Genomic DNA, 24,677 nt, shown 5'->3' with positions numbered 1-24,677 from the left:
CTCGCCATGAAATATCGGTCAAGGCAGCTTGCCCTGGTCACGATGACCCAAAGACGATCCAAGACAGTTTCTTATGTTTTCTCTGCTTTAGCGGTACCACACCAATATCGGTCTGCGAATTAGACACCTGTTAGCAAGAATTCTCAGATTCCGTTCATTTGTTGAAATGCAAGAACGCATATCTCGTTTCTTGCACATGGAACGATCTGATTTTCAGTGCCTAATCAATATTGTTCACACAAAGAAAGCACTGAATATTAGTATTAATTGCACTTATCGCTGCTGAAACTGTGGCCTGGAGAACCATTATTGGAATGGCAAGCTTTATCTCCAGGAAGCATGTGCTGCAAGTGCGAATACCTATCACTTTTTTTACAATACAGATGTTTTCACCATTAATGCTCTACACTGACATAAAATAGACAAATTAAGTTGATACGACACTGTTGTCATACGAAGCAATATTTCATCTATATGACAGCTTAAAACTGGTTCTCAGAAGCCCATACTCTGGTGGTCAGGCTTGCTTATTAGGTTGACACACGTCATTGTATCCCAGTTGCCTATGTATGTCGATGTCCACGTTGTAGATCACTGTGTTGTCTGGTCCAGACTCGATTTAACAGACCGTCGCGGTATATACTGGACAAAATAAGTTATGGTTGTTGGTGTTTTTATGATTGATCCTCCATCAGTGTGTCAATGAATAAATAGATCATTCTTAATAACTTCAAAATGTACATGTATCCCTGACTATTTATGTGCAGTATAGATGGAATAATGCTGCGTGCAGCGTTAAACAAACAAAGAAGACAATTGTAATACGAAAAATATTAATTTTGGGCTACCCCATCGCCCAAAACGATGGGGCGGTGAAGCTTCTAAGGTAACCTTAAAACATCTCTTGACGGCATATGTCAATAACGATAAGCTATATTACCAATTGGATGAAGAGCACATATTTCTTAAAGGGGTATTGAGCCCCTAGTATGCGACAGCCCCAGCAAATTTGATTCAAGCTCAAAAATACTTTTCGTCCCACGAATGGAATGCTGTAAGCACGTCAATCAGTTAATTATTGTATTAACTAGAAACAGACTTAGTTAGTTCCACAATTGGCTTATATTACAATACATGGACTTATACGCTTGAAGCGGACATAAGGCCGTGAAGGACAAAGATCCCTTTGAGAGTTTGACATTTTCAACTATATATAGCAGTAGGTTTATTGACTTCTATGATCATTCACCTCTATAATCTACATTGCATCACTTTCTATTTGCATAACCAATACACACCACAAATAGACAAGAATGCACAAGATACCGCGACAGGTTGGGCAGTGGTAAAGCCCCTTACAGCGACTGTACACACAGCAGTACGAAGACAAAGTTCATGCAGTGTTAATGAGCATAAGCGTTCCTCTAAACTGTCATTGTCATGCCTTGGCGCCGTTTCTCTTGATCTGACTGATTGCGGTACTATCAGGAGATTTCGCCGTAGAATAGGGAACAAATCTATGCACCAGCCCTAATCGATCGTCTACAGATACTTCAACGCCCTAATCGATGACAGTAACACTGAACAAACCCGGTGTACGTTACCTGACGATGCATCATCACACGCGAGAAACAAGATGCCCATACATGGAGTTTTTGTATTATGAATGAAGAGATTTATACAGAGATTACAGATCGCGTAATTGGTTTTATGTCAGAATCGGATTGATAGATTTGCGTGAAATAACAGTTGAAACATTCAGAAATTATTACTGTTCACTGTAAAGAAAGTTGACACTTATTTAGATTTTTCGAATATTTTTTCAAAAATACACATTTAAGACATACACTGAAATGCCTGCGTGGACTACATTTTACACAACCTTAAAGTTTACTTATTTTTTAAAAACAAAAACCCAAAAGCCAACAACACAAAATGTAAGCTACTTTTTGAGGATTGGTGTCAGGAACCTTTTATGCCCCGGCTTTAGTATGAGCAAGGTTTTAGTTTTACGCCGTTTTTATCATTATTCCACCATTATCACTGCGGGGGACACCAGAAATGGGCTTCACGCAGTGTACCCATGTGGGGAATCGAAGCGAGTCTTTACAACTTCATGTCACCATCTGAACAAAAAACACTTAATCAAGTTAAAAATTTATATAGCCCCATTACGTTTGATATTTACACTGTATGGTTAAGCTATTCAGCTGTGTGTCAAAAATATTTCTTTTGAAAAAAACCGGCGTTGAATAATAAAAGGCAATAAACACCTTTATTCACCACATAATGTATGAACTGTCTGAACATATGAAATTCGAAAGTATGACATTCAAGAGTCATTCAGGTATATGCCAATAAAGGATTTGTTATCCAAGGTTACAATACCTATTGATGTAATACACACAAGAATGGATTGTCAACTACATATCGAAAAATTCACCCACGGGCCATATTCGTCAGATTGCCATGGGTGGAGAACACATAAAAATATTGTATCATATTGCAGCATAATGACAGGGTAAGTTGGGCAGCTATTTATAAATGGTATAAATGCGGTCAACGGAAAGTCCTCAAGCAGATTCACAAACTAATCCACATGCCCCAACGCTCTGATAATGACAGGCTTGTGCCTAGACTTATGATCTCATACCGTAGGCTGGCGTGTGTCATGTGACCCTCTCAGATTGACGCATGCGTTGTAGCGCTGTTATTTTGGGCGAGGCCAGTGCGTCAACGACTTGTGGAGAAATTGTGTGACTTTGGAGGTATTTCTAGCCACAAATCGCAAGAATGAGCGTGGATAAACCTCTTTTCGCGACTACGGTCGACGACGACGATCGCAAGGCCGTTGTGAAACAAGAGTTTAAATTGTTTATAAAGGTATGTATTAAGACTTGTGCGGAACGAAGGTGGAGAACACACTCATGGCGGTATATTGCGCCTTGGTGAACACACGTTTCAAAAGCCGGGCCCACAGAACCCGCGGAACATGTTTTCAGCGTTTTGGGAATAATACCACCCATCCATACAGTAATCAGGTAGTTCATGGTGATGCAGACCCGCATCCTCGTCAAATGCAAAATACATTGATTTGCTATACGTACGTCCGAGACTGCACCAGTCGACAAGAGACAGGGCGTGTAGTTGTGCGTGATTCATTCGGCAGCAAAATCTGTTTTTCGTGATAAAAGTTTCAACCTCGTTTGGAATGGTGTCCAGGGTGTTTTGCTTATACGAGTCCGCTTATAATAGTGATAACTGAAAACGGCGTATTATGCGTGTCAACAGTTCAAGCACAAGATCGTTAGTGATGGAGAAAAATGTGATACTCGTTCGTTTTGAACAATGTGTCCAATAGCGCCACAGGGAAATAACGATGTTTGAAAAATATGTCAGAAATAATTATTGTGTGTCAGTTGTCATTAGATCACAGATACAAAGCTAAAAACATTTCATCACATCCGATCGTTGTGACCTAGAATTGAGAACTGTGCTATGCAACTGGGTTGATACGGGTCATTGATCACGGAGAAAACATTTTACAAATACGCTGCAAGCGAAATAAATGAAGTTGCATAAGGCAGGGCTATCACAGTTCTAACATGTTGAATGACAGGTGCAACGTGTGTGCAACCATGCATGGAACTTTTCTCCATGAAACAATTGTCGTAGATGTCATGTAGTAGCCTTAACTTGCAGTGGTGTAGGATTTAAATGCACATTGCTGTCATTGTCAAACGTGCCTTTCACAAGACCTCATCTTTTTATTGCATTCAGTCTATAACTTCATGTGAATATACTAGAAAGAAAACAAAACGTGCAGTTATTTGTAATAGGGTGATTATATTTTAAGCTTGAGCATCGAAAAAAAACTTATAGAAACATTTTGATGACTGTGATTAAGTGCAGTTAAGATGTACCTAGACATTGCGTTGATGAAGTTACGACAGTGTTATCACTAACAACATCACATGAATGTGTGACTTTTGTTGTCTGTTCTGAAACTTTTCAGTATGATTCTTTGTGTTAAAATTTGTAATTGTAGACATGTTGAACACTCAGCCTTCACACTAACCAATCCACTTCTTGTCTTCAGGCATCACAAATTGACAAGGAAACCCGAGGGTCCTGCCCAATATGTGAGCACTGGTTCATGATAGCGTACCTTATAGCCCAGAAACAACCTGGGGTGAACTTTTCAGTTTTCACCGTGCAGGAAAATAGCCCTCCTAAAGAATTTGAGGGTTGGAGCAAGAAGTTCCCAGTGGTCCTGTCGGTCAATTGCACAGACAAGAAGGGCCAAGATATTAGTGGATGTATGTATGACAGCTTCGAGGAGTTGGAGACCTTCTTCGAGAATATCAACCGTGAGTGCCCAGAGTTGAAGAGGCATAACAAGGAGAATGGAGAGGCCATGGCCAGAGTAGATACCCTTTATGCTGTAAGTATAGTGTGGTTTTATCCTGTGTGAAAAGCGTAAATGTTGGTGTTCAGAATGGTTCTGTGAGATGGATGCGCTGTCCGAGATAGGGTATTTGAAATATTATGTGTGAAAATTTTATCTAGGACTCTTCATGCCCATGTGAAGGAAATACTGGAAAACATGGTTGGGTCAAAACTGGGAGTTTCACAAATTCATCATATTAACACTGTCTTTTGGGATTGTAAAAGATGTCAGCTATGCATTAAAGGTTCTTTTGTAAATAACTGATAGTCTTAAGTTTTATATCATACCGTGGAAAGGGTTCTGTCTGTTCCACAACCCTAAAGCTGATTCTGACCTTAACCCTAACATGAATTTTGTACTTTAATAATTTTTACGAGTTCTCTAATAATTGTTGTGGTCATGTTTGTCCACAGTTTTAGTATTTATTGATTTATGAGTATTGTTTGGGATGGGAGAACATTTGGAACTCTTACCCAACGAAGAAATTGTTGCAAGTTCAATTTGTGATGCTGTTCAAAACCTGCTAGTTCATGGATGTCACTACTGGCCTTGGTGACATTTTGTTAGGACTGACAGATCACTAGATAAATGTTAACTATTTATGTTATCAACTGTTAAATATGAAGTCCGAAATTTGTTTATCAGTGTCAACTGACTAACGGTGAATGGGGTCATTGGGAACTCCCGTCCCCTTGCTTGTTTTGACACAATTGCCAACAAATGCTTCATGTGTGGTATAACTGACATATTTGCCCTCAAGTGCAAAGTCTATATTGGTTGTATACTATAACTGAATGCTCAAATTCAGTCAGTGACAGCTTCCAAAACCGCTTAATCAGACCTCTCCAGAAATGTCAGCTTTGTAAATATAATATCTAAAATATACGAAACATTTTAAGAATTGTCATTGCAAACCTATCTAACTTCATTTAACTAGGTCACTTTGCCAGAAACATGTTTCAATAATTACCCTATGCGTGATGGCTGGATACAGCTATATAAGGAATTACTACACAGTGAATACAGCTGACTTGTGAAAACTACTTTAGTAGCGACTCACTGTTATTGCCTGAATGCAGCCCAAGATTGAATAAATGTGTTCATAATGTTCCACCATGTTGTCAGCTGTCCACATACTCTGTTTATGTGGATCAGGTTATTGCATGGGTGATTGTGTATATTTACTTATATTACCCTGTACATTTCAAATGTAGGTCACACTCACAGACACATAGTGTGATTAGTAAGGGTACGTGAAAGTTTTGTATATAAAGAAAATTATTTTAATATTATTATTACCATTATTTGTCATGAATTCTAAAACATTTCTTTAAGAACAACCACTGCACTGAATTTTGCATCTATATTAAATAGAGGATTGTGTTTTAAATGTGAGATTGAGTTTATTTCTGTATAGGGGCCACAGGCCCATTATATAAATAAACATTATATTAGATTAGGCTTGAACTTGAACTATTATAATGTTAAGTATTGTAATGATTAAGGATGGTTGATAAATCTCGAAGTCGTAATTTTACACAAAGATAGCGGCCAACTAAATGTACGCGAGACATATTTTAACTGAACAGAACAAACTGTATCGAAACTTGCATTTTACTCATACTGCACTTGTGTCTAGTTCATCCTTTAAACTGCCCTGGCTGTTTTGTCATTTAGGCTGAATAAAAAAAGTGAAATATTTCTTAGGCATCGGCGCATCACTTTTATGTGTGAGCATAACAATTTTTTATTGCATGTATAAATAATAATAATGACTTTGCCATGTTCCAGTCGAGTCCATTTGTCCACTATAAGAATGAGTGTGTGTAAGAACGAGTGTGACCTAATCAACAGCTCATTATAGCATCCTAAACTTTCCAAGCTGTATTTCTGAGAGAGAGAAAATAAAAATGTGTTCAACCCTTGTCACTCTTTTTCTATAGAATTTTAAAAAAAACCAAACTCCTATTGCATTCTTCACTTTGGAAACAATATGCCCCAGAAACCTTTAATGTTTTTTATGCTTCCTTAGGGTTGAAGTTCTGTCCATCTTGTAGCACACTGACTCATCCTTATCTTGAAAACTAATTTTTCAAACTTTGTACAGGCAAGCTGTCTTGTCCAGAGATAATGTCAAAGAAGGGGCCCAGGGGCACCCTTCATTAAGTAACCTTTACTAAGGTTAACCTTTACTCCCTTTCATTAACGTTATATATACTAAGGTTACCTCAGTGACTTACAATCATCATGTTGTGAAAGGAGGCCAAGGTGATTTGTCCCTGAATCCTGGGCTTGTATTATGTGGCTATGGAACAGTTTAGGTGAATAGAAGGATACAGAGAGGGACTGTAGGTGCAATAAGAGAAGGTAGTACCCTTGTCGGGCTCTGTAGATCATGTCTAATGGTTACATTTTATGAGTCTGAGGTATCAGCCAAGGAAGGTTATCTTGCCTGACCTACAAACAGCCTTGCCTAGTGATGTGAGTATGAGGGCAGGCTTACTGTGACAGCTAGTACTTCACTGGATAGGTTTGACCTTGATTTATCATGTCTTTTAAGGGTAGTTCTGAATTTCTTACTCTGAACCATATCTAACTACTTGAGGTAATGTTTTTAAAGATGATTATTTGGAAATGTGTTCTGATCATGAACATTTCTTGAGATTTTTTTGTTGTAGTGAAGATTTGAGTACCCAATTTTTAAAAAAAAATTCTAACAAGAAAACGTTGCACATGACCCCTACCTATGTTCAGTATACAATCCTCTTTCATAATTGGGATGGTGGGATACCCTGGTGATAAAAGTGTTCACTTGTCATGCCAAAGGTCCAGGTTTGACTCCCACATGAGTGCACTCTGTGAAGCCCATTTCTGGATCCCCTTGCCATAATATTGCTGGAATAGTGCTGCTCGCTCACTAACATATTTCTTTACTCACTCTTCTCTGTGTGTGTGTATAAAGAAAATTCCTGTTTGGTATGTGTATTAACTTTTTATCCTCGTTTGGCCGTTGGGTGGGTAGTGATAAAACACTCACACATGTCACAGCCAGTGTTAACCAGGGTAGGGCCCTCCTAGCTGTGGTCCTCGTAAAGATGACATGACATCACACCCATTGACTGATCCATTGATATGTACAGTGATCCCGACAACGATCAAGGAGTGGTACCATATATTCTCTGGGAATGCTGGCTCTTATTGCTCACTACTGGGTAAAGTTTGGTGGCACACATTCCATGAGTTCTGTACAATGATTTATACAGGACACTACCGTAATATCACACACTGTTCAGACCAGCTTTTCCTGAAGAAGTGCCCTCAAGTTGGTGCACTTGACATGACATGATGATTGACTATGTCCTTAGCAGCTGTATACGTCTTCAAAGCATTTAAAATTCTTTTCATTTCTTGTTGCATCATTGAAAAAATAACGCTGGCACTATTTGTTTGGTTTTTTTTGTAAAATTGTGTTTTTACAAGAATTTACCTGTCTTTGAGGATCCCTGGGACTCGTACTCTGAATTTTCAGGGTTCCTGGACAACAAAGTGGGCTCACAGACATGTAATATTAGTATTAATACTGTTATTGTATTGTATCACCACATTATTTGTTACAGTAATTAAACTGCAAATGATACTTACAGCAAACTCAGTGATAACTTGGTGTTGGAATTTTTACAAAATGTATTTGGACTTTTTCTGCATCCCTGGGGCCACGGTAATAAATTTTGTTGTGTCCATTGTCAATTTTTATGCGTATAGGACAAAGGAATTTGCATCCCGTAAATCCCTGGTTTTTATTGTACATTAGGATAGTTTTTAAAAATAAAGCATTGGAAAGTAATTTGAAAACGATGAACCTGATTAATGCTGCTTAAACAATTTAGAAGTTCGAAAAATAAAAATAGTATTATTTATTATCAGTCTCACCCAAAAGTAACGGGCAAACTTTCACAGTTGAACTTAGTTATATTTGGGTCTGTGGATCAAACATTTTCTTGTTGGCACAGTTCTATTTATTGCCACCTGAAAACATCTTTGTGAGTGCCTGGTTCATATACTGGAAACCGTTTGTTTTCTTATTGGGATTGTATGTTATTTTGAAGAATTGCCACATAATTGTAACCTGTGTCTGCATTGTGTGGAAATTAGATGATAATGTAAATAGTAAATAAAAGCAAGAAAAATGCAATTTCATTAGAAATCTATGAAGAGCAGTCCATTGTAGATACTGACAATATGTAGCCAATATGTGCAACAATTGATCTATTATCAACATTGTACAACATGTTGGAGTATAAAATGTGTTATTGCTGAAGTAGTTGTTACATAGCACAGTTACACTGTATATGAATACAGACCTACATAACAATACCCTTCTCCTTGATGAAAGCTGTGCCAAAGAAACAACATCCCGTCTCGATTATTGGCTAAGGTATTCAGAAATAATTCGTACTGACACATTTCGAAAACATGTATTTGAATTTTTGTAATATTTAGCAAAATGGCAGAAAAACCAAAAAAATAGTTCTATGTATTAAAGCATGTGACACCAAACTGTCATCACTTGTTTGAATTTCATTTGATTTGGTGAGATGAACCAAGGGCAAAAACAGGCTATATCTGCTTTAAAACGTTCTACATTTTTGTTGTGTGGTGAAATATGTATAAACTTGGTTGTGTCTGATTTGCCCTAGTAATGTAATGAATCCGATTGAAGTCAATACTTCCTTTGGAAATTTGCATATTTCAAGAAATTAATTATATGCATTGTCATGCAGTGAGCATAAAGCATGATGATTATTGATTGGCAAGATCTATTTAGGCATATTAAAATGATGTTCTAGTAAAGATAATCCAAAGCTGTGACAGCAGTAAAAAAAAAATATAGGCCCAAATGCTTGCTGCTTCTGGTTATATAAGAGGCCTCTAAGTGTTTTATTTTGTTTTTAACATGGGTTACAAACGCTGCTGCCATGGTTTGCAGAATCTGCTTTGTGTTATTCCAGCTGCATCACTATGTGTGCAGTGTTGTCACTACCAGGGCAATGGATTATCACAGGAGAAGTGTCTACCTATGTGCACAGTAGGATTTACACTGAAGAGAAGCTGATGGCTACAAGTGATTACTTATTGTACCTATCTACATTGAAATATCTGTTAGTCAACTTTCATAGCAGTGTTCCATGACAATGCTGATGTTATGAACTGCAGGGAGTGTTGGGATCCTTGAAACGTCTCATGGTACTTGAATCTAAAAGGATAACAGCATTAGGCCACTGCATTGTACTACTTGTAATTTGGGGCTAGTTAATGTAAATTGTTTTGGTCATGTTTCTGACATTGTTTTTCAACATGCAGGAGAAATTCCAGGTTTTTGTATGTGGATGGATGTTTCACTGTACGATTTGAACTTGATTATGGCCAGGGAATTATGTTAGAGAACTTTAGTATGTTTATGTTTATGTTTACTGTTGTTGTAATTTCAGACTCTAAATGGATTCCTGACAGGCCAGCCAGAGGCCAAATTGACGAAAGCCCTGAGAGCTCTAAATGAAGATTTAGACAACGGCAAGAAGTTCTTTATAGATGACATGCTGTGCTATGTTGATTGCCACTTACTGCCTAGGTTACAGCATATCAAGGTGGCTGCCAAGGTAAGCAGGTCCAAACCTGGGATATTCATATAGTTGTACAAACAACAGACCATTTCCATTGTCAGGAGTAGAGCCTCGACAGAAAGCTTAACGTGTGAGGGCATCATGGTGTAGACAATTCATGTTGCACCAAGGTTTCTCCTGTCTGTTTCTCCCATATCATGTTAGAGGGCATAATATAAAATGTTCTTTGAAAATTAAAAAAGAATTATTACAACTTTTTACACATGATTTTTCGTATTCACACTCTATTTAAGATACCATAAAAATAGAAGTCACATTCTGTTGGTTGGAATTGCCTGAGTTGCAGACTGAGGATCTGGAATGTATAAAAATTGCTGTTCAGAGTGGCAGCAGCATCTGACTTAACTGTTCCAAAATATACTAGACCATGGTGCACACCATCATGGATACCTACAGGGTTTACGTTATGATATATCTCCACTACACTCTGGATGCATCAATGGCTTGGCCATAGAATTTTATTACCTCCCTTGGAAATATCAAGGATCGGTTTACACTTGTGCTTAAACAAGTGGTTTGCAAAGACCTGAATGCCATTGTACAAAACAACCTTGACGCTGTGTTAAGGTATGGGAGTGGATGTGTATTATCATTCACCTTGTTTGCTTTTATTTTCTGATCAGTTGATATATTTCTTATTATATTGCAGAGATATGCTGACTACAATATCCCAAAGGAATTCAAAGCAATTTGGAAGTTCTTGGCTCATGCGTACCAGCAGCCTGCATTCATAGCTACCATGCCAAGGGACCAGGACATCATCTTTCATTATAAGAAGAAGGTGACTGCATTTCCTGAAGTGAAAAACTCAACAATTGAAAAGTTTTCATATGACACGTATGTACCAGAGGAAATCTTGGAAGAAATCAGGCAAGAAGAGTTTGGCAATGAGGAAGAAGAACCAGAACAAGTTGAGCAAGTGGAAGAAAACTTAGAAATGGAGCAACAGGCTGATAACAATGGATTGGAATACTAAGTTCCACGTGTGTGATGGAGACACTGTTGGGTGTGATGGGAGGGAATTGTAGGTGTGCGGACAGTGCAGGCTGGGCTGGTGACTCGAGATTGGCCCAGCCGGTCAGGGAACCAGCAAGACATCAATCTCTTGCACATGCATGTTAACTTTGAACTGACATGAAGACGTTTGTGAAAAGCGAATGTTAGTTAATTATCTACCCAGATGGAACATAGTGGCATAGTCATAATGATCAGGGGACAGGTGGATGGACCGTCATTACCGTTGATGACGACGACGATGTTGATAGTCTTCAGATCTTATCCTTGATTACAAGGGTTCATATCAGAAACATGTCATTATGTTGAACGTGCAGTGTAAAATTTTTGGGATAAGTCTTATTCAGGACCAAATGTAATGTTTTTGCAGGTTTTTTGCTCACTTCTACACTTGCGGACCATTTTACAGAAGCATATATGTTGATTAATTTTGTCACAGTGTTTGTTTCCCTCAGATGTCAGTATATCCTTTGTTGAAAGCAACTGTTAAGTGAAAACCAGTCAAGGGAGACAACTCCGTTGACTAGTAATTCTTATACTTTTGAACAGTATATTCTGGAACAATTCTTGAGATTTTCTAAGAAATCAAACACTGTGTGATATGACACTAAGGTAGTACAGTAAAAATATGTAATTGTTTCATGAATAAAGCATGTTGCTACTGTAGATGATATTCTGCAGGACAGTATTTTCCAGAAAGGCACAGGACACATGTAGTTGAAGGACAACATACATGTGTTACCAATCAAAATGGCTGGCATGTTCAGAACCATCCTAGAAGCCAACCCAGCTTCTGTGGTAAGAAGGAAGCCTCTTTAAGAAAAGTGCATTTTGGTGAACAAAACTGCATCACTATGGCTTATATCGAAAGGTGTCTATGCGATAAATGAAATGGCCTTTCAGTTCCATGCCTTGTGTTTTCAGTAGCTTCTAGCCTTGATTATTTGGCCTTACAACTTTTGAACCCCCATGTTTGTCATGGTATGAGTAAGAGGTTTTACTAATGTCCATATTCTTGATGTCAAAATGTTCATTTTGTGTCTAACAACACAGTATGCTCAAGGACTGAAAATAGTTCGATGAAATTTTATCAAATTTTTGACAGAATCAGTATACAGCCTTGAAACTAAGAATAGATATACCCCAGTTATACGTTGTGACATCCAACATTGCAAGATGTCGTCTCTGCCATATCATTCTGAAACAAGCAGCACATAGTTTCCTATAAACCAGAATATGTTGGATGTGGTGACTCGATCAAGGGTCAGGAGGAGTGTGTTTGATTTATAATTTATTGTAATTGTTCATGATCTATAGAACATAACCACAAATTGCCTTGTCCTGACCTGTGTAATGAGGAGTTTGTTCCAGTCTCTGATTAACATAGTGGAAATGTACAAATACCCGTCTTCCCTTTCACTAGGATTGTGTTTATTATGATTATGATTAACTTCAACATGAAGTCAAGCTAGCATCTGTGTATCTTGTGCAGAGTACCATCTATTGCATTTTGCAAATGGCAGGCGCTGTGGTCTCATAGTTAACCAGATTGAATAAGCTTCTCAACCATGTATGTCCAGCCTGTTGTGTATGGCTTCTGCAGAATTGTGTAATGAACAGTGCCATTTTTAGTTAATTTTTGACAGAAAATCAAGACAAAATATATGGTGAGGATTCTCAGACGTGATCTCTGATTATTTTGCGTGTACAGCAAAGTTTGTGATACCAGAAGGTATTTGTCTGATCCTGGCCTTCCGTCATTGCTCTTAGACTTTGTAAATCGTTTATCAGCATGATGTTTCATGTCTATATGAAAATTCCTTGTGTTGGACCAGTTCACGCATTGTACATCTTGCGTGAAGCAAGATGGTGAGATGCTGTATTCTACTATAGCTTTGTTATATGTGCATTTATTGTTTGGTACATAATACTACTCGTAGTCTGATAAACTGACTACACCAAATTGCCATATACACTGATATCTTGGATGTCGATAAGCACAGCTTTGTAACATTCAGTCATTATATAAGAAATAAAATTACTCAAATCAAGAGGCATTTTATGTTTTCTGTCTGCCATCAACATGGAATTCTGATAATTGATTGCAACTTGATCTAAAAATGTCAAGCCTATGAGAAATCAAGGAATCATGACTTGGAAACAATTTTAAGTATGGTTGCATGTGTAGCTAGTTCAGTAAGTGTGGAATTTGTTATTGGCTGAAAAAGGGAGTATAATTTATACCACTGAAAAGTTGTATTTATGGAGCAAATCCACAAACCTGCTTCAATGTTCCCTATTCCTTACACATATATCCAGTTTGCATCATATTTAAACGTGTTCCCTGATAATAAATTTATGTTACAGGAATGGACTATATGGTCTAAGGGAGATAACTCTGACCACATGAGTGACTTTCGTACCAATATGGTGGATATTTTAATTTCATATGAATATGCATGAACACAAACAAAATATAAATAAATTCTAACATGTACTTGAAATAAGGATCCATTCTGCTGAAGCAATGCATTGTTAGGTTTCAAGTTGCAAAGTTTACAGATTTTCCCCTCACAATCTGTACAAGCTGTTCAGCAATCAAACAGTAACAAATGTTGAAAATGAGCACATACAGTAATCCAAAGAGTAATCTGTCGTTAGTATATCCTAATATCTAATACATCTGTGACAAGCAAAACATGATTTTAGTGGAGATACAGTTTTGTTAGAATCCATTGTATACTTCCGACTATCAAGGTTTGTGCTGAAGTATGGACAGTTTAGATCTCTCTCATTCATACTTTCTGACAAGTGAATCATATCACAGTCTTAATGTGCTGAGAAAGCTATAACAAACAACCAGTGTAAAATAGATTGGGAAACAATGAAGCATAATTATTGAACAGCTGTAGTTTATGTAACAATGCCACATATTTTTTGTAAATCAACAATCTGATATATTCCAGCTATTTCACTGCTTCCTTTAAAAGATGGACCAGACAAACAAGTGGTTGAAGTCATGAACATACCCCCAGACCATCTGGGTACAAAGTCACCTTCCCAGATCTCTTGTACTATTTTAAGGACACTGAGCGAAAACAGAGCTTTCAAAGAAAATGATCTATTGAAAACAAATGTTTGGAAAGAGGGACAGCCCAGGCCCTGAGAACAAGATGCCAGGATCTTAAACCTCCATCTGCACACGAGACATCGCAGGACTTTCTGTTGTAGGACATCAGGGGACATTCTAAGGCAGGACATCACAAGGTGTTCTGTAGCAAGACATCACAGGATGTTCTGTAACAGGATGTCACTGGACGTTCTGTAGTAAGACATCACAGGATGTTCTGTAGCAAGACATCACAGGATGTTATGTAACAGGACTTCACAGGACATTCTGTAGTAAGACATCACAGGATGTTCTGTAGCAAGACATCATGGGATGTTCTGTAGCAGGTTGTCATGGGACATTCTGTAGTAGGACTTCACGGGATGTTCTGTAACAGGACGTCACAGGACGTTCTGTAGTAAGACATCACAGGATGTTCTGTAGCAAGACATCACGGGATGTTCTGTAGCAGGTTGTCATGGGACATTCTGTAGTAGGACTTCACGGGATGTTCTGTAACAGGACGTCACTGGACGTTCTGTAGTAAGACATCACATGGTGCACATGAGTATGACACAGTCTGTAAGATGAAGTTACAGAATGTACAGATGTGGGACTTAGCCACATGGAGTCTGCCCAACTCTTTATCCAGCTCAGCGGAATGCAAGAAATCCAAGAATGGTCTTTAGGAGCATCAGCTGTCCTCATCAGGATATGGATGTCACCATCATGGACACTGGAGACTGTCACACATGCACTCACTCACCCAGCATCACTGTCACTCACGCACTCACTAACTTGGCATCACTGTCACTCAGTCATCAACTTCCGGTTATTGTCACATACTCACTCACCGTCTCCAGCCATCACTCACAGTTATAGAGATGCAAGATGCTCTCTCAGACACTGCCAACAACAGCACTCACACAATCTATTATTTTCCCTTTTCCTTGAAGTATTCAGCTGCAAATGAAAATCAATGACAATGTTACAATACATATGACAATGTTACAATACATATGACAATGTTAGACTTTCAAATAGGCCCTTGTTACAAACATACATATTAAACAACAACACATAAATTATAAGGCGGTCTAACCAAGGTGCGTTCTAAAAGTAATAAAAACAACCACCCTTACAGATATATTTTGAAATATTTGTCCATATTTTGTTACGATATTCTGATTTACTTTCTGTTGTCCTAAATATTTCAGGCTAACATTCACCAAAAGTACTTTCAGAAAAACTTGTATTGCAATGTTGGAATGATGAACTTCCCCATGATCCTTGATAGCACTACTACAAGTACTTGCTCAGAGTGGTGTTCCCATTAATTGGAATAATTGAAGACTGGGCACAGTGACGAAAACCACCAAGCAATTGATCACATTTTCTCATAATCAAATCAAAACAATTTTGGAACAATTGTTTTATTGTCTGAAACATATCTCCGAAGTTGTCAGTGCCTAAAAATGTGTTTATTTCATAGAAATTTCATTTCACTAACTGAAATGCCATTGCTGAATATTTCTTGAAGACTCCAGGAAGGTCATGTTCAGGATATGTTAGTCATTATTTTAAAGTAGCAAGTTGCATCATGTTATGCTTATCTGCAGTTACAACCACGACAGGAAAATATGAAAAATGATGCTAACCTATTTTTTGGACAGTTTGTTGGCAATGAAGCAATCATCAATTGTGAAATTTCAACCAATTCCCAGCACTACCTGCCCAATGGGTGATAGGAACATTTAAGTGATTGGGTGAATGCTGTCTGATGTTGTAATCAGACACATTCCAGATTTATCACAAAGGACTTCAGATAACCATGCTGAAACCTGGTTGAGCACAGGCTGATAACATTAACAACAATCACAGTGATCAACAACATTGTTGAGACTGTAAGACAACATTGTGACAAGGAACAGTTGTTGACAGTTAAAATGAATTTTGTGAAGGACTGACACTGTAATGAGGTCAAGATCACATCATAACCATCAAGTCCCTGTTCTTCAAGGCGATCGTAGCACTACGACAGTCGTAAGTCAATGTTAAAGTATGGGAGTTACAACTGTAGCACTACGATCGCCTTGAGGAACAGGGCCCATATCATCAGTCTTCAGACTTTTACTGCAAGCAAGTGGTTGTTAGTAGTCTTGGGAATTGGTTGAAATCTCACAAATGATGATTGATTTATCATTGGTTGATTGACCATCATTGAAAAAATTGGTTAAGCTAATTTTTGAGTTTCCTTTTCAGGGTGCTATTGGAGATAGTGTAAAAAAACTATTTGGTTCTCTGTTGTGTTTTTGTTTTATTTAGCAGCTGCATAAATTGCATTTGCAAATTTCACATCCAATGATGCAATTTCCTACCTTAAAGTGATGACTAGTATATCATGAGCATAACCTTCCCAGCATTTTCAAAAAATATTCAGTCATGATTTTTCTGAAAGTGAAGTGAGTTTCCTACGAATTAAACACCTTTCAGGCCATGACGTTGTCGTAGATATGTTCCAACATCAAGTACTTCAAACTCTTTTACAGTGGTTCCAGAATCCTTTGTGTATGACTATGAGAAAATGTGATTGATTGTTAGGTTGTCTGGCCACTGTGACCAATCTTCAATTATTTCAATTAATCGGAACACTTATTTGGAGTGAGGACCAATTCTGAACCAGAATCTCACGGTACTGGGATGGCATCTGAGATTCATGGACAGTTAGTGCTATACGACTTACCTAGTTTCTCTACAGCCTCTACACAGACGCTGGCGAACATGTTGTCTGTGTATGTGGCCACAAGCAGGAGGGAGACAGTTTTCACCAGGATCAACCCTTTTTTGTGCTGAGGAAAACAAGGGAGGTAAGCCAGTCTAAGTAAACTTAGTCTCAGTGTATTTCGTTTCACTCCACCACTGAGTCTAACAAAACCTAGTAGAAGGTCGCGTCAGGTAACCTTTGAGCAACCAATGACAGTCCAATCAAATGCGAGACGGTTATATAGATTTAACCAATCAGACAACGGCTACTATTTAGGAATTGGAGGGACTTTCAAAATATTCAGGTCACTGACACAGATCCCTCCACAAACACAAATCACCATATAACACAGTTATTTGACCTGCAGTATATACACTTTGGAGTTTCTGTTGGCATGGTTACCATTAGCTAATATTTCCGCAACATCCTTGAATATTGTCAAAAACAATATTTTCAGAGACTGTTTACTCACCGTTGTCATGGCTGTACGTACGCCATGTGCATCACCCGGAAGCGATCGTACACTAAATAGCATTCGGAATCGTTCGGGTACGAACCTTTTCAAGATAATAAGTTCAGAAGGGATGTGCATTTTCGCGATTTGGTAAGCTGTGTTCTGATTGGTCAATCTCAAAGCTTACCTGATGTGACCTCCCATAAGGTTTTGTTAGACTCAGTGGTGGAGTGTAACGAAAAGTACTGAGGATAAGTTTACTTAGACTGGGAGGTAAGCCAGGATCAAGCAGCGACAGGGGAGGAAGGCAAGGTGAAAAATGGTTATCTCTACAGAATTTTATTTCTGACAAATTTAAGTTAATGTTGAAACATATAAACAATGTAAACAAACTATGCCAGTTTAGGACTTGCACCACTTCCACCAATTCCAGTAAAACTTCATTTAGTCAATGGAGATTAGCAATTCATTAAAGGGGTCAGAAGGAATTGGGGGTGGGGCACTGAAAATGACCATCACTGGGACGGGGTGGGGGACACCAGGAATTGGCTTCACACACTGTATCCATTGCGGAATCAAACCTGATTAGTGAACGTTTTAACCACTAGGCAATTCATATGAGAAAAAAATGTAATATATATCCATACACATGAAACATTTCCATAAACTGGAATAAACTGTCATATTTTCCCTTCATTTTCTTTATCATCTGTTTCCTCCTTCACTTCATCATTTGTCTTTTATCAATCTTATAAATCCAATATTCCCTACTTTGTTTAAACGGTATATATACTCTTACAAACAACTAGGGGATAATGAAGTTTCAATTTGGGTAGGAGGTGTAAACGTTAACAAACGTTTCAAGGACAGACATCTTATGAACGCACCACCATTTCCCTCTATTACCACCACTAAACACAACGCATGATATGCACATGCACAACGCAGTAGCCCCGTACATGTGCATGCAGTCTGATTCTTGATTTTGAGTTTTTTTCAAGAAGGTCGAGAAATCATCTTGCATCACACACTTGTTAGTGTTTGTTTCTAGTAGTTTGTTTTAAAATGAAAATCATATACATGCAAATTACATGCCATACACCAATCATCTTTCAAAAGCAACTACATTCCAAATAACTATGATTGTAAAATAGTGCACATGGTGATGCACTCTCAAAACATAAAATAATATCATATCAACATTGACTGACTCCGATAAATCTCCTAAATATTTTTAATCATAAATAAAACCAAATGAAGATCCCCTAATTTTTTTGAAGAGTATATACCAGATGGACATAGTACAGGAATGTACCTGATGCTACTCACACATTTAGCATATATTGAGTTCTTGTCGGCCCGCACACATTTGTACTGCTTGTCATCAAAGTAGATGCCCTCCTCGCGAGTCTGCGGGGGATTCTTGAAGGCGTCCAACAGCATCTGCACCTGGTCGGGGTACAGCTGAAGGGAAGAGCAAAGGAATAGTGTCAACGATATCCTACAGGAGGGAGTTCATCAACATTTGCCCCTAGTCGGGGTACAGCTGGGGGGAAGAGTAGAAGAATAGTGTCAACGATATCCTATAGGAGGGAGTTCATCAACATTTGCCCCTAGTCGGTGTACAGCTGAGGGGAAGAGCAAAGGAATAGTGTCAACGATATCCTACAGGAGGGAGTTCATCAACATTTGCCCCTAGTCGGTGTACAGCTGAAGGGAAGAGCAAAGGAATAGTGTCAACGATATCCTATAGGAGGGAGTTCATCAACATTTGCCCCTAGTCGGTGTACAGCTGAGGGGAAGAGCAGAAGAATAGTGTCAACGATATCCTATAGGAGGGAGTTCATCAACATTTGCCCCTAGTCGGTGTACAGCTGAGGGGAAGAGCAGAAGAATAGTGTCAACGATATCCTATAGGAGGGAGTTCATCAACATTTGCCCCTAGTCGGTGTACAGCTGAGGGGAAGAGCAGAAGAATAGTGTCAAAGATATCCTACAGGAGGGAGTTCATCAACATTTGCCCCTAGTTGGTGTACAGATGAGGGAAAGAGCAAAGGAATAGTGTCAACGATACCCTTTAGGAGGGAGTTCATCAACATTTGCCCCTAGTCGGTGTACAGAAGAGGGGAAGAGCAAAGGAATAGTGTCAACGATATCCTATAGGAGGGAGTTTATCAACATTTGTACAGCGGAGGGGAAGAGCAAAGGAATAGTGTCAACGATATCCTATAGGAGGGAGTTCATCAACATTTGCCCCTAGTCGGTGTACAGCTGAAGGGAAGAGCAAAGGAATAGTGTCAACGATATCCTATAGGAGGGAGTTCATCAACATTTGCCCCTAGTCGGTGTACAGCTGAGGGGAAGAGCAGAAGAATAGTGTCAACGATATCCTATAGGAGGGAGTTCATCAACATTTGCCCCTAGTCGGTGTACAGCTGAGGGGAAGAGCAGAAGAATAGTGTCAACGATATCCTATAGGAGGGAGTTCATCAACATTTGCCCCTAGTCGGTGTACAGCTGAGGCGAAGAGCAGAAGAATAGTGTCAAAGATATCCTACAGGAGGGAGTTCATCAACATTTGCCCCTAGTTGGTGTACAGATGAGGGAAAGAGCAAAGGAATAGTGTCAACGATACCCTTTAGGAGGGAGTTCATCAACATTTGCCCCTAGTCGGTGTACAGAAGAGGGGAAGAGCAAAGGAATAGTGTCAACGATATCCTATAGGAGGGAGTTTATCAACATTTGTACAGCGGAGGGGAAGAGCAAAGGAATAGTGTCAACGATATCCTATAGGAGGGAGTTCATCAACATTTGAACCTAGTCGGTGTACAGCTGAGGGGAAAAGCAGAAGAATAGTGTCAAAGATATCCTACAGGAGGGAGTTCATCAACATTTGCCCCTAGTCGGTGTACAGCTGAGGGGAAGAGCAGAAGAATAGTGTCAACAATATCCTACAGGAAGGAGTTCATCAACATTTGCCCCTAGTCGGTGTACAGCTGAGGGGAAGAGCAGAAGGATAGTGTCAACGATATCCTACAGGAGGGAGTTCATCAACATTTGCCCCTAGTTGGTGTACAGATGAGGGAAAGAGCAAAGGAATAGTGTCAACGATACCCTTTAGGAGGGAGTTCATCAACATTTGCCCCTAGTCGGTGTACAGAAGAGGGGAAGAGCAAAGGAATAGTGTCAAAGATATCCTATAGGAGGGAGTTCATCAACATTTGTACAGCGGAGGGGAAGAGCAAAGGAATAGTGTCAACGATATCCTATAGGAGGGAGTTCATCAACATTTGCCCCTAGTCGGTGTACAGCTGAGGGGAAAAGCAGAAGAATAGTGTCAAAGATATCCTACAGGAGGGAGTTCATCAACATTTGCCCCTAGTCGGTGTACAGCTGAGGGGAAGAGCAGAAGAATAGTGTCAACAATATCCTACAGGAGGGAGTTCATCAACATTTGCCCCTAGTCGGTGTACAGCTGAGGGGAAGAGCAGAAGAATAGTGTCAACGATATCCTACAGGAGGGAGTTCATCAACATTTGCCCCTAGTCAGTGTACAGCTGAGGGGATGAGCAGAAGAATAGTGTCAACGATATCCTACAGGAGGGAGTTCATCAACATTTGCCCCTAGTCGGTGTACAGATGAGGGGAAGATTAGAGAATTAGTATCAGATATCCTACAGGGGGAGTTAGGGGTTTTAAGCTGCATTCAGCATGGCAGCCTCCAGGAGGGAGTGGGTATGATTCAACAGTATTTGAGTTTTATTACAGTACTATTAAGGGTTTATGAAAGACGTCAGGTGAAAAGGGTTTAACACTGACGACATGCGTGCGTTTGTATGTCAGACTGCTGTTATTAGCCCCTGTTGATTTTATAGTGCTACCACACTGAGATAACATGCTGCAGTTAAGCATGAATACCTCACTCAGACACATTACACTACTCCAAGCCAAACAATCCTACTAATGCTGAGCACCAGGAACCAACAAGTACCATATTTTAACAAATTTGGTATGACGTGGATGGTGATTCATGCTGCAACCTTCCAGTCTGTGGGAGGACAATCTTACCGCTGCACCATGGAGGTGGTGTTGATGAAAGAAAAAAGACCGAAGTGATTCAAATCTTGGTCATTTTCAACTTTGGTGAAACCGTTGAGCAGAGGCATGATCAGGGCTCCATTTCAGCATATGTAGGGATAGAATTACTATGCACAATGCAGTAGGAAATAATTTGGAAAATGTAGGAGATGCGCAATGGTGTAAGGTCTTAGAATTATTTATGCATTTATCTAAAACATATCAATCTGATTTTCATGTATTGTGCCACGTTTGAATTTACTTGACAGCAACACACTGGGCTTTCCCTTGTCATGTTCTGGGAATCCCAGTTGCTAAGCAGCAAATCATCTCAGTGAAAATTGATTGGTGAAAATTGTGAATGTGAGTGCAAAGATGCAGCTCAGAAACAAGCCACAAGACAATGCCTTGACTTGTAAACAGTCAAGTTATCATATTGCTGTACGTATAATTAACAGATTACTATGTAATTCCATTTAATAGTCTAATATGAACTTTTAAGTATTCCATATTTAAAAAAAAATAATGAGTGCATACCTCTGATGTCAGAAAATTATCTGGAGCCCTGTATGATTCTGAGAAACCTAGAAGCATGCTCAGAGGCAGTGTGGGATTTGAGCTCATGGTCATGGGTTTTGGACAGATTCAAGGGAAACAACTCTGCACATCAAACAGTGTCAGGGCCACACATGCTGTTCAAAGGAGTATGACAAAACATAAGAAAACGAAGAAGTGATTTGGGGGAGGAGGAGGAACAATGTACTTTATGCTAACCTGTGACACTGATGTCTTGATGAAGGAAGCAAATTCATAACTGTGATACACTCTAACAGAGAGTTGTACAATGTTGGGGTACACGATTATGTTAGGGAGCACATTTGAGAAGAACTACTGAAGATGAAGGAGTGAGTGAGCAAGTTTAGTTTTAAATCACACTCAGCAAAATTGCAGTTATTTGGCATTGGTCTGTAAATAATCAAGTCTGGACCAGACAATCCTGGGATCAACAGCATGAACATCCATCTGCACAACTGGGAACCAATGACATGTGCCTGGTGATCCAAGTGAGTGAACCTGACCGCCCGATCCTGTTAGCTACCTCTTACAAGAAGCATGGGTTACTGAAGATCAATGATGAAGGATGAGCAGTATTTTTATGGTAAGTTTTGCAGCAAAACTAAAACCATGAGTTATTTCATGGACTGGAATAGTGCATGCCATATATCAACATAAATGAGAGTATTTGATAATGAGCGAGTCTTACATTGAAGCCTACTGAGCTAGCCCTCACGGAGCAGTCCTTGCGGCGGACGATGGCGCACTGCTGTACATGGTCTGTGGAGATGAGGGCATCATGGAGTAGATTCTGCAGCTGGTTCATCTTAACAGCATCCTGCAAAACACGGGGGTTGTATTGGATGATGAGGAAGCCATTATAGCACCTGCTGCCTGAGACACCCATATATGGCAAAGACAGTTGTCCTATACATTAATGATGAGCATTCCTTAGTTAAGCGAACATATCTTTGTTTGGCATTACCTGAGGCAAAATTCCTGTTTGGATTTTCGACAGCAAAGTAATCATTTATAGCCAGCATGCAAAATAGCTGCTGGCCTGCTGGTACATGGCTAGCAAAAATCCAGGTGGGCCAGGAAACCTCCAGACTTACTGGCTCAACTGGCTGGTGAATTTTCATGGGGTTATTCTGTACATATATCACTCTATTTAGGATAGATGAATTAACTTTGATGGCCTTGACAGGGACCCAGAAATATTTCTCCATCTCATGTTTCATGACTGAGATAAAAAGTTCAACACTGTTTCACATATTATATTAAGTTACAGAATATTTGTAATAATACAAAATGTTGTAATATCTCATTAAGACCAGATTAGAACCATGAACGAGCGAGTTTGGTTTATGTGCTTTCAGCAATATCACAGCAGGTGACACCTGATATGGGCTTCACATCTTGTGCCCATGGGGGAATCACCCCAAGGTCTGCAGTGTGATGAACAAACACCCAATCGATTAGGCTACCCAAATGCCCCAATTTGCACCATTAGGAATATTTGCAAATAATGGCATCTGATCGCCATCTTTTGTCTTTAATTTTGTCTCCTTGTGTAGGTTGAAGAAATTTAGTGCCCTTTGGTTTACATGCATGTGTACTCACTGTCTTAAAGATAATGTCTGCTGGGTTATGGACAGAAGCCAAGTCTCATGTCCAATCAGGCAAATAATCTCACAGCAGCTACGTTCTAGATGATAGTATTATAGACTGTTGGGGGCCATATATATCAGTGTTCCTGTAAGTTTCAAGTTCAAGTATTGGAGACAGTATAAGAATATATACTGAAAATTCACCATCACCAAAATATAGAAGTTCATCATTTCTAAAGTTTTGTCATCTCAATGACAATAATTACTATCAACAACAATACATGGTATATTTGTCATGTACAAAAACTAACATCTCACGTCAAACTCGAAGACACATACAGTACATAGGGACTAGGAAGGTTGAGTTGCTTATGTGACTGGTTAACTGCTGACACTGCAGCTGGGTTGTATGATCCCCAGCGAGCTGAGAATGAACTGTCACAGACAGTCACAACTGCCACTGACCTGGGTAAGAATGAAAACTGCACCTTAGGTTTTGATACAAGGGCAATAAAGGTAACAGTATACATATTACTACTATCATTACCCATCTCTCCGGCAGAGACAGTACAAGATTTGACCTACCACAACATCAATAGTTTGGACAGCCACTGGTTCCCCTTCACTCTCAGACATTCTGGAACGGTCCTGCCTCAAACTACACCTCAAACCTTGACAGCAATGTATTCAGAAGTCACTTCCCCTGTTGCAGGTTGCTGTGCATGTACAAACACTCATAGACAACAGTCTTCAGTGAAAGCAACCACTTGTATACAACAATCCACAGTGTGTTTAACCTCTTGTTGTAAACAGCAATCCACAGTGTGTTGTATACAAGTCCTTACAGAATGTACATGCACATTCAGGTAACAGAGCGAGAAACTGGCAGGTGAGAAAAATAACTATCAGGATCATTGAAACACCTTCCAATGCACATACAGGTGAAACTCATTGAGATTTGTT

General features: G+C 39.2%; 2 protein-coding genes across 5 annotated transcripts in view; one reads left to right on the top strand and one right to left on the bottom strand.

The window, feature by feature from the left end:
* The first annotated feature begins 2,566 nt into the window (after nucleotides 1-2,566).
* Nucleotides 2,567-13,196, top strand: LOC137287398 (chloride intracellular channel Clic-like). Its single transcript, XM_067819661.1, has 4 exons — nucleotides 2,567-2,883; nucleotides 4,100-4,444; nucleotides 9,940-10,107; nucleotides 10,781-13,196. The coding sequence occupies exons 1-4, from the start codon at nucleotides 2,794-2,796 to the stop codon at nucleotides 11,105-11,107; spliced, it is 930 nt and encodes a 309-aa protein (XP_067675762.1). The 5' UTR covers nucleotides 2,567-2,793; the 3' UTR covers nucleotides 11,108-13,196.
* A 360-nt stretch (nucleotides 13,197-13,556) lies between these two features.
* LOC137287399 (profilin-4-like) overlaps nucleotides 13,557-24,677 on the bottom strand; it is a 37,653-nt gene continuing 26,532 nt past the window's right edge. For all 4 annotated transcript variants that reach the window (XM_067819665.1, XM_067819663.1, XM_067819664.1 and 1 more), the window contains exons 2-5: nucleotides 22,814-22,942; nucleotides 18,802-18,936; nucleotides 16,998-17,103; nucleotides 13,557-15,217 (exon numbers count right to left, since the gene is read on the bottom strand). In XM_067819665.1, the coding sequence (XP_067675766.1) occupies nucleotides 15,189-15,217; nucleotides 16,998-17,103; nucleotides 18,802-18,936; nucleotides 22,814-22,930 (387 nt within the window). In that variant the 5' untranslated portion in view covers nucleotides 22,931-22,942 and the 3' untranslated portion in view covers nucleotides 13,557-15,188. The remainder of the gene's footprint in view (nucleotides 15,218-16,997; nucleotides 17,104-18,801; nucleotides 18,937-22,813; nucleotides 22,943-24,677) is intronic.

The sequence above is a fragment of the Haliotis asinina genome, chromosome 6 (assembly GCF_037392515.1).
Source record: "Haliotis asinina isolate JCU_RB_2024 chromosome 6, JCU_Hal_asi_v2, whole genome shotgun sequence".
NCBI lineage: Eukaryota > Metazoa > Mollusca > Gastropoda > Lepetellida > Haliotidae > Haliotis > Haliotis asinina.
The sequence above is the reverse complement of the archived record's forward strand: the minus strand, read 5'-3'. Positions and strand labels throughout refer to the sequence as shown.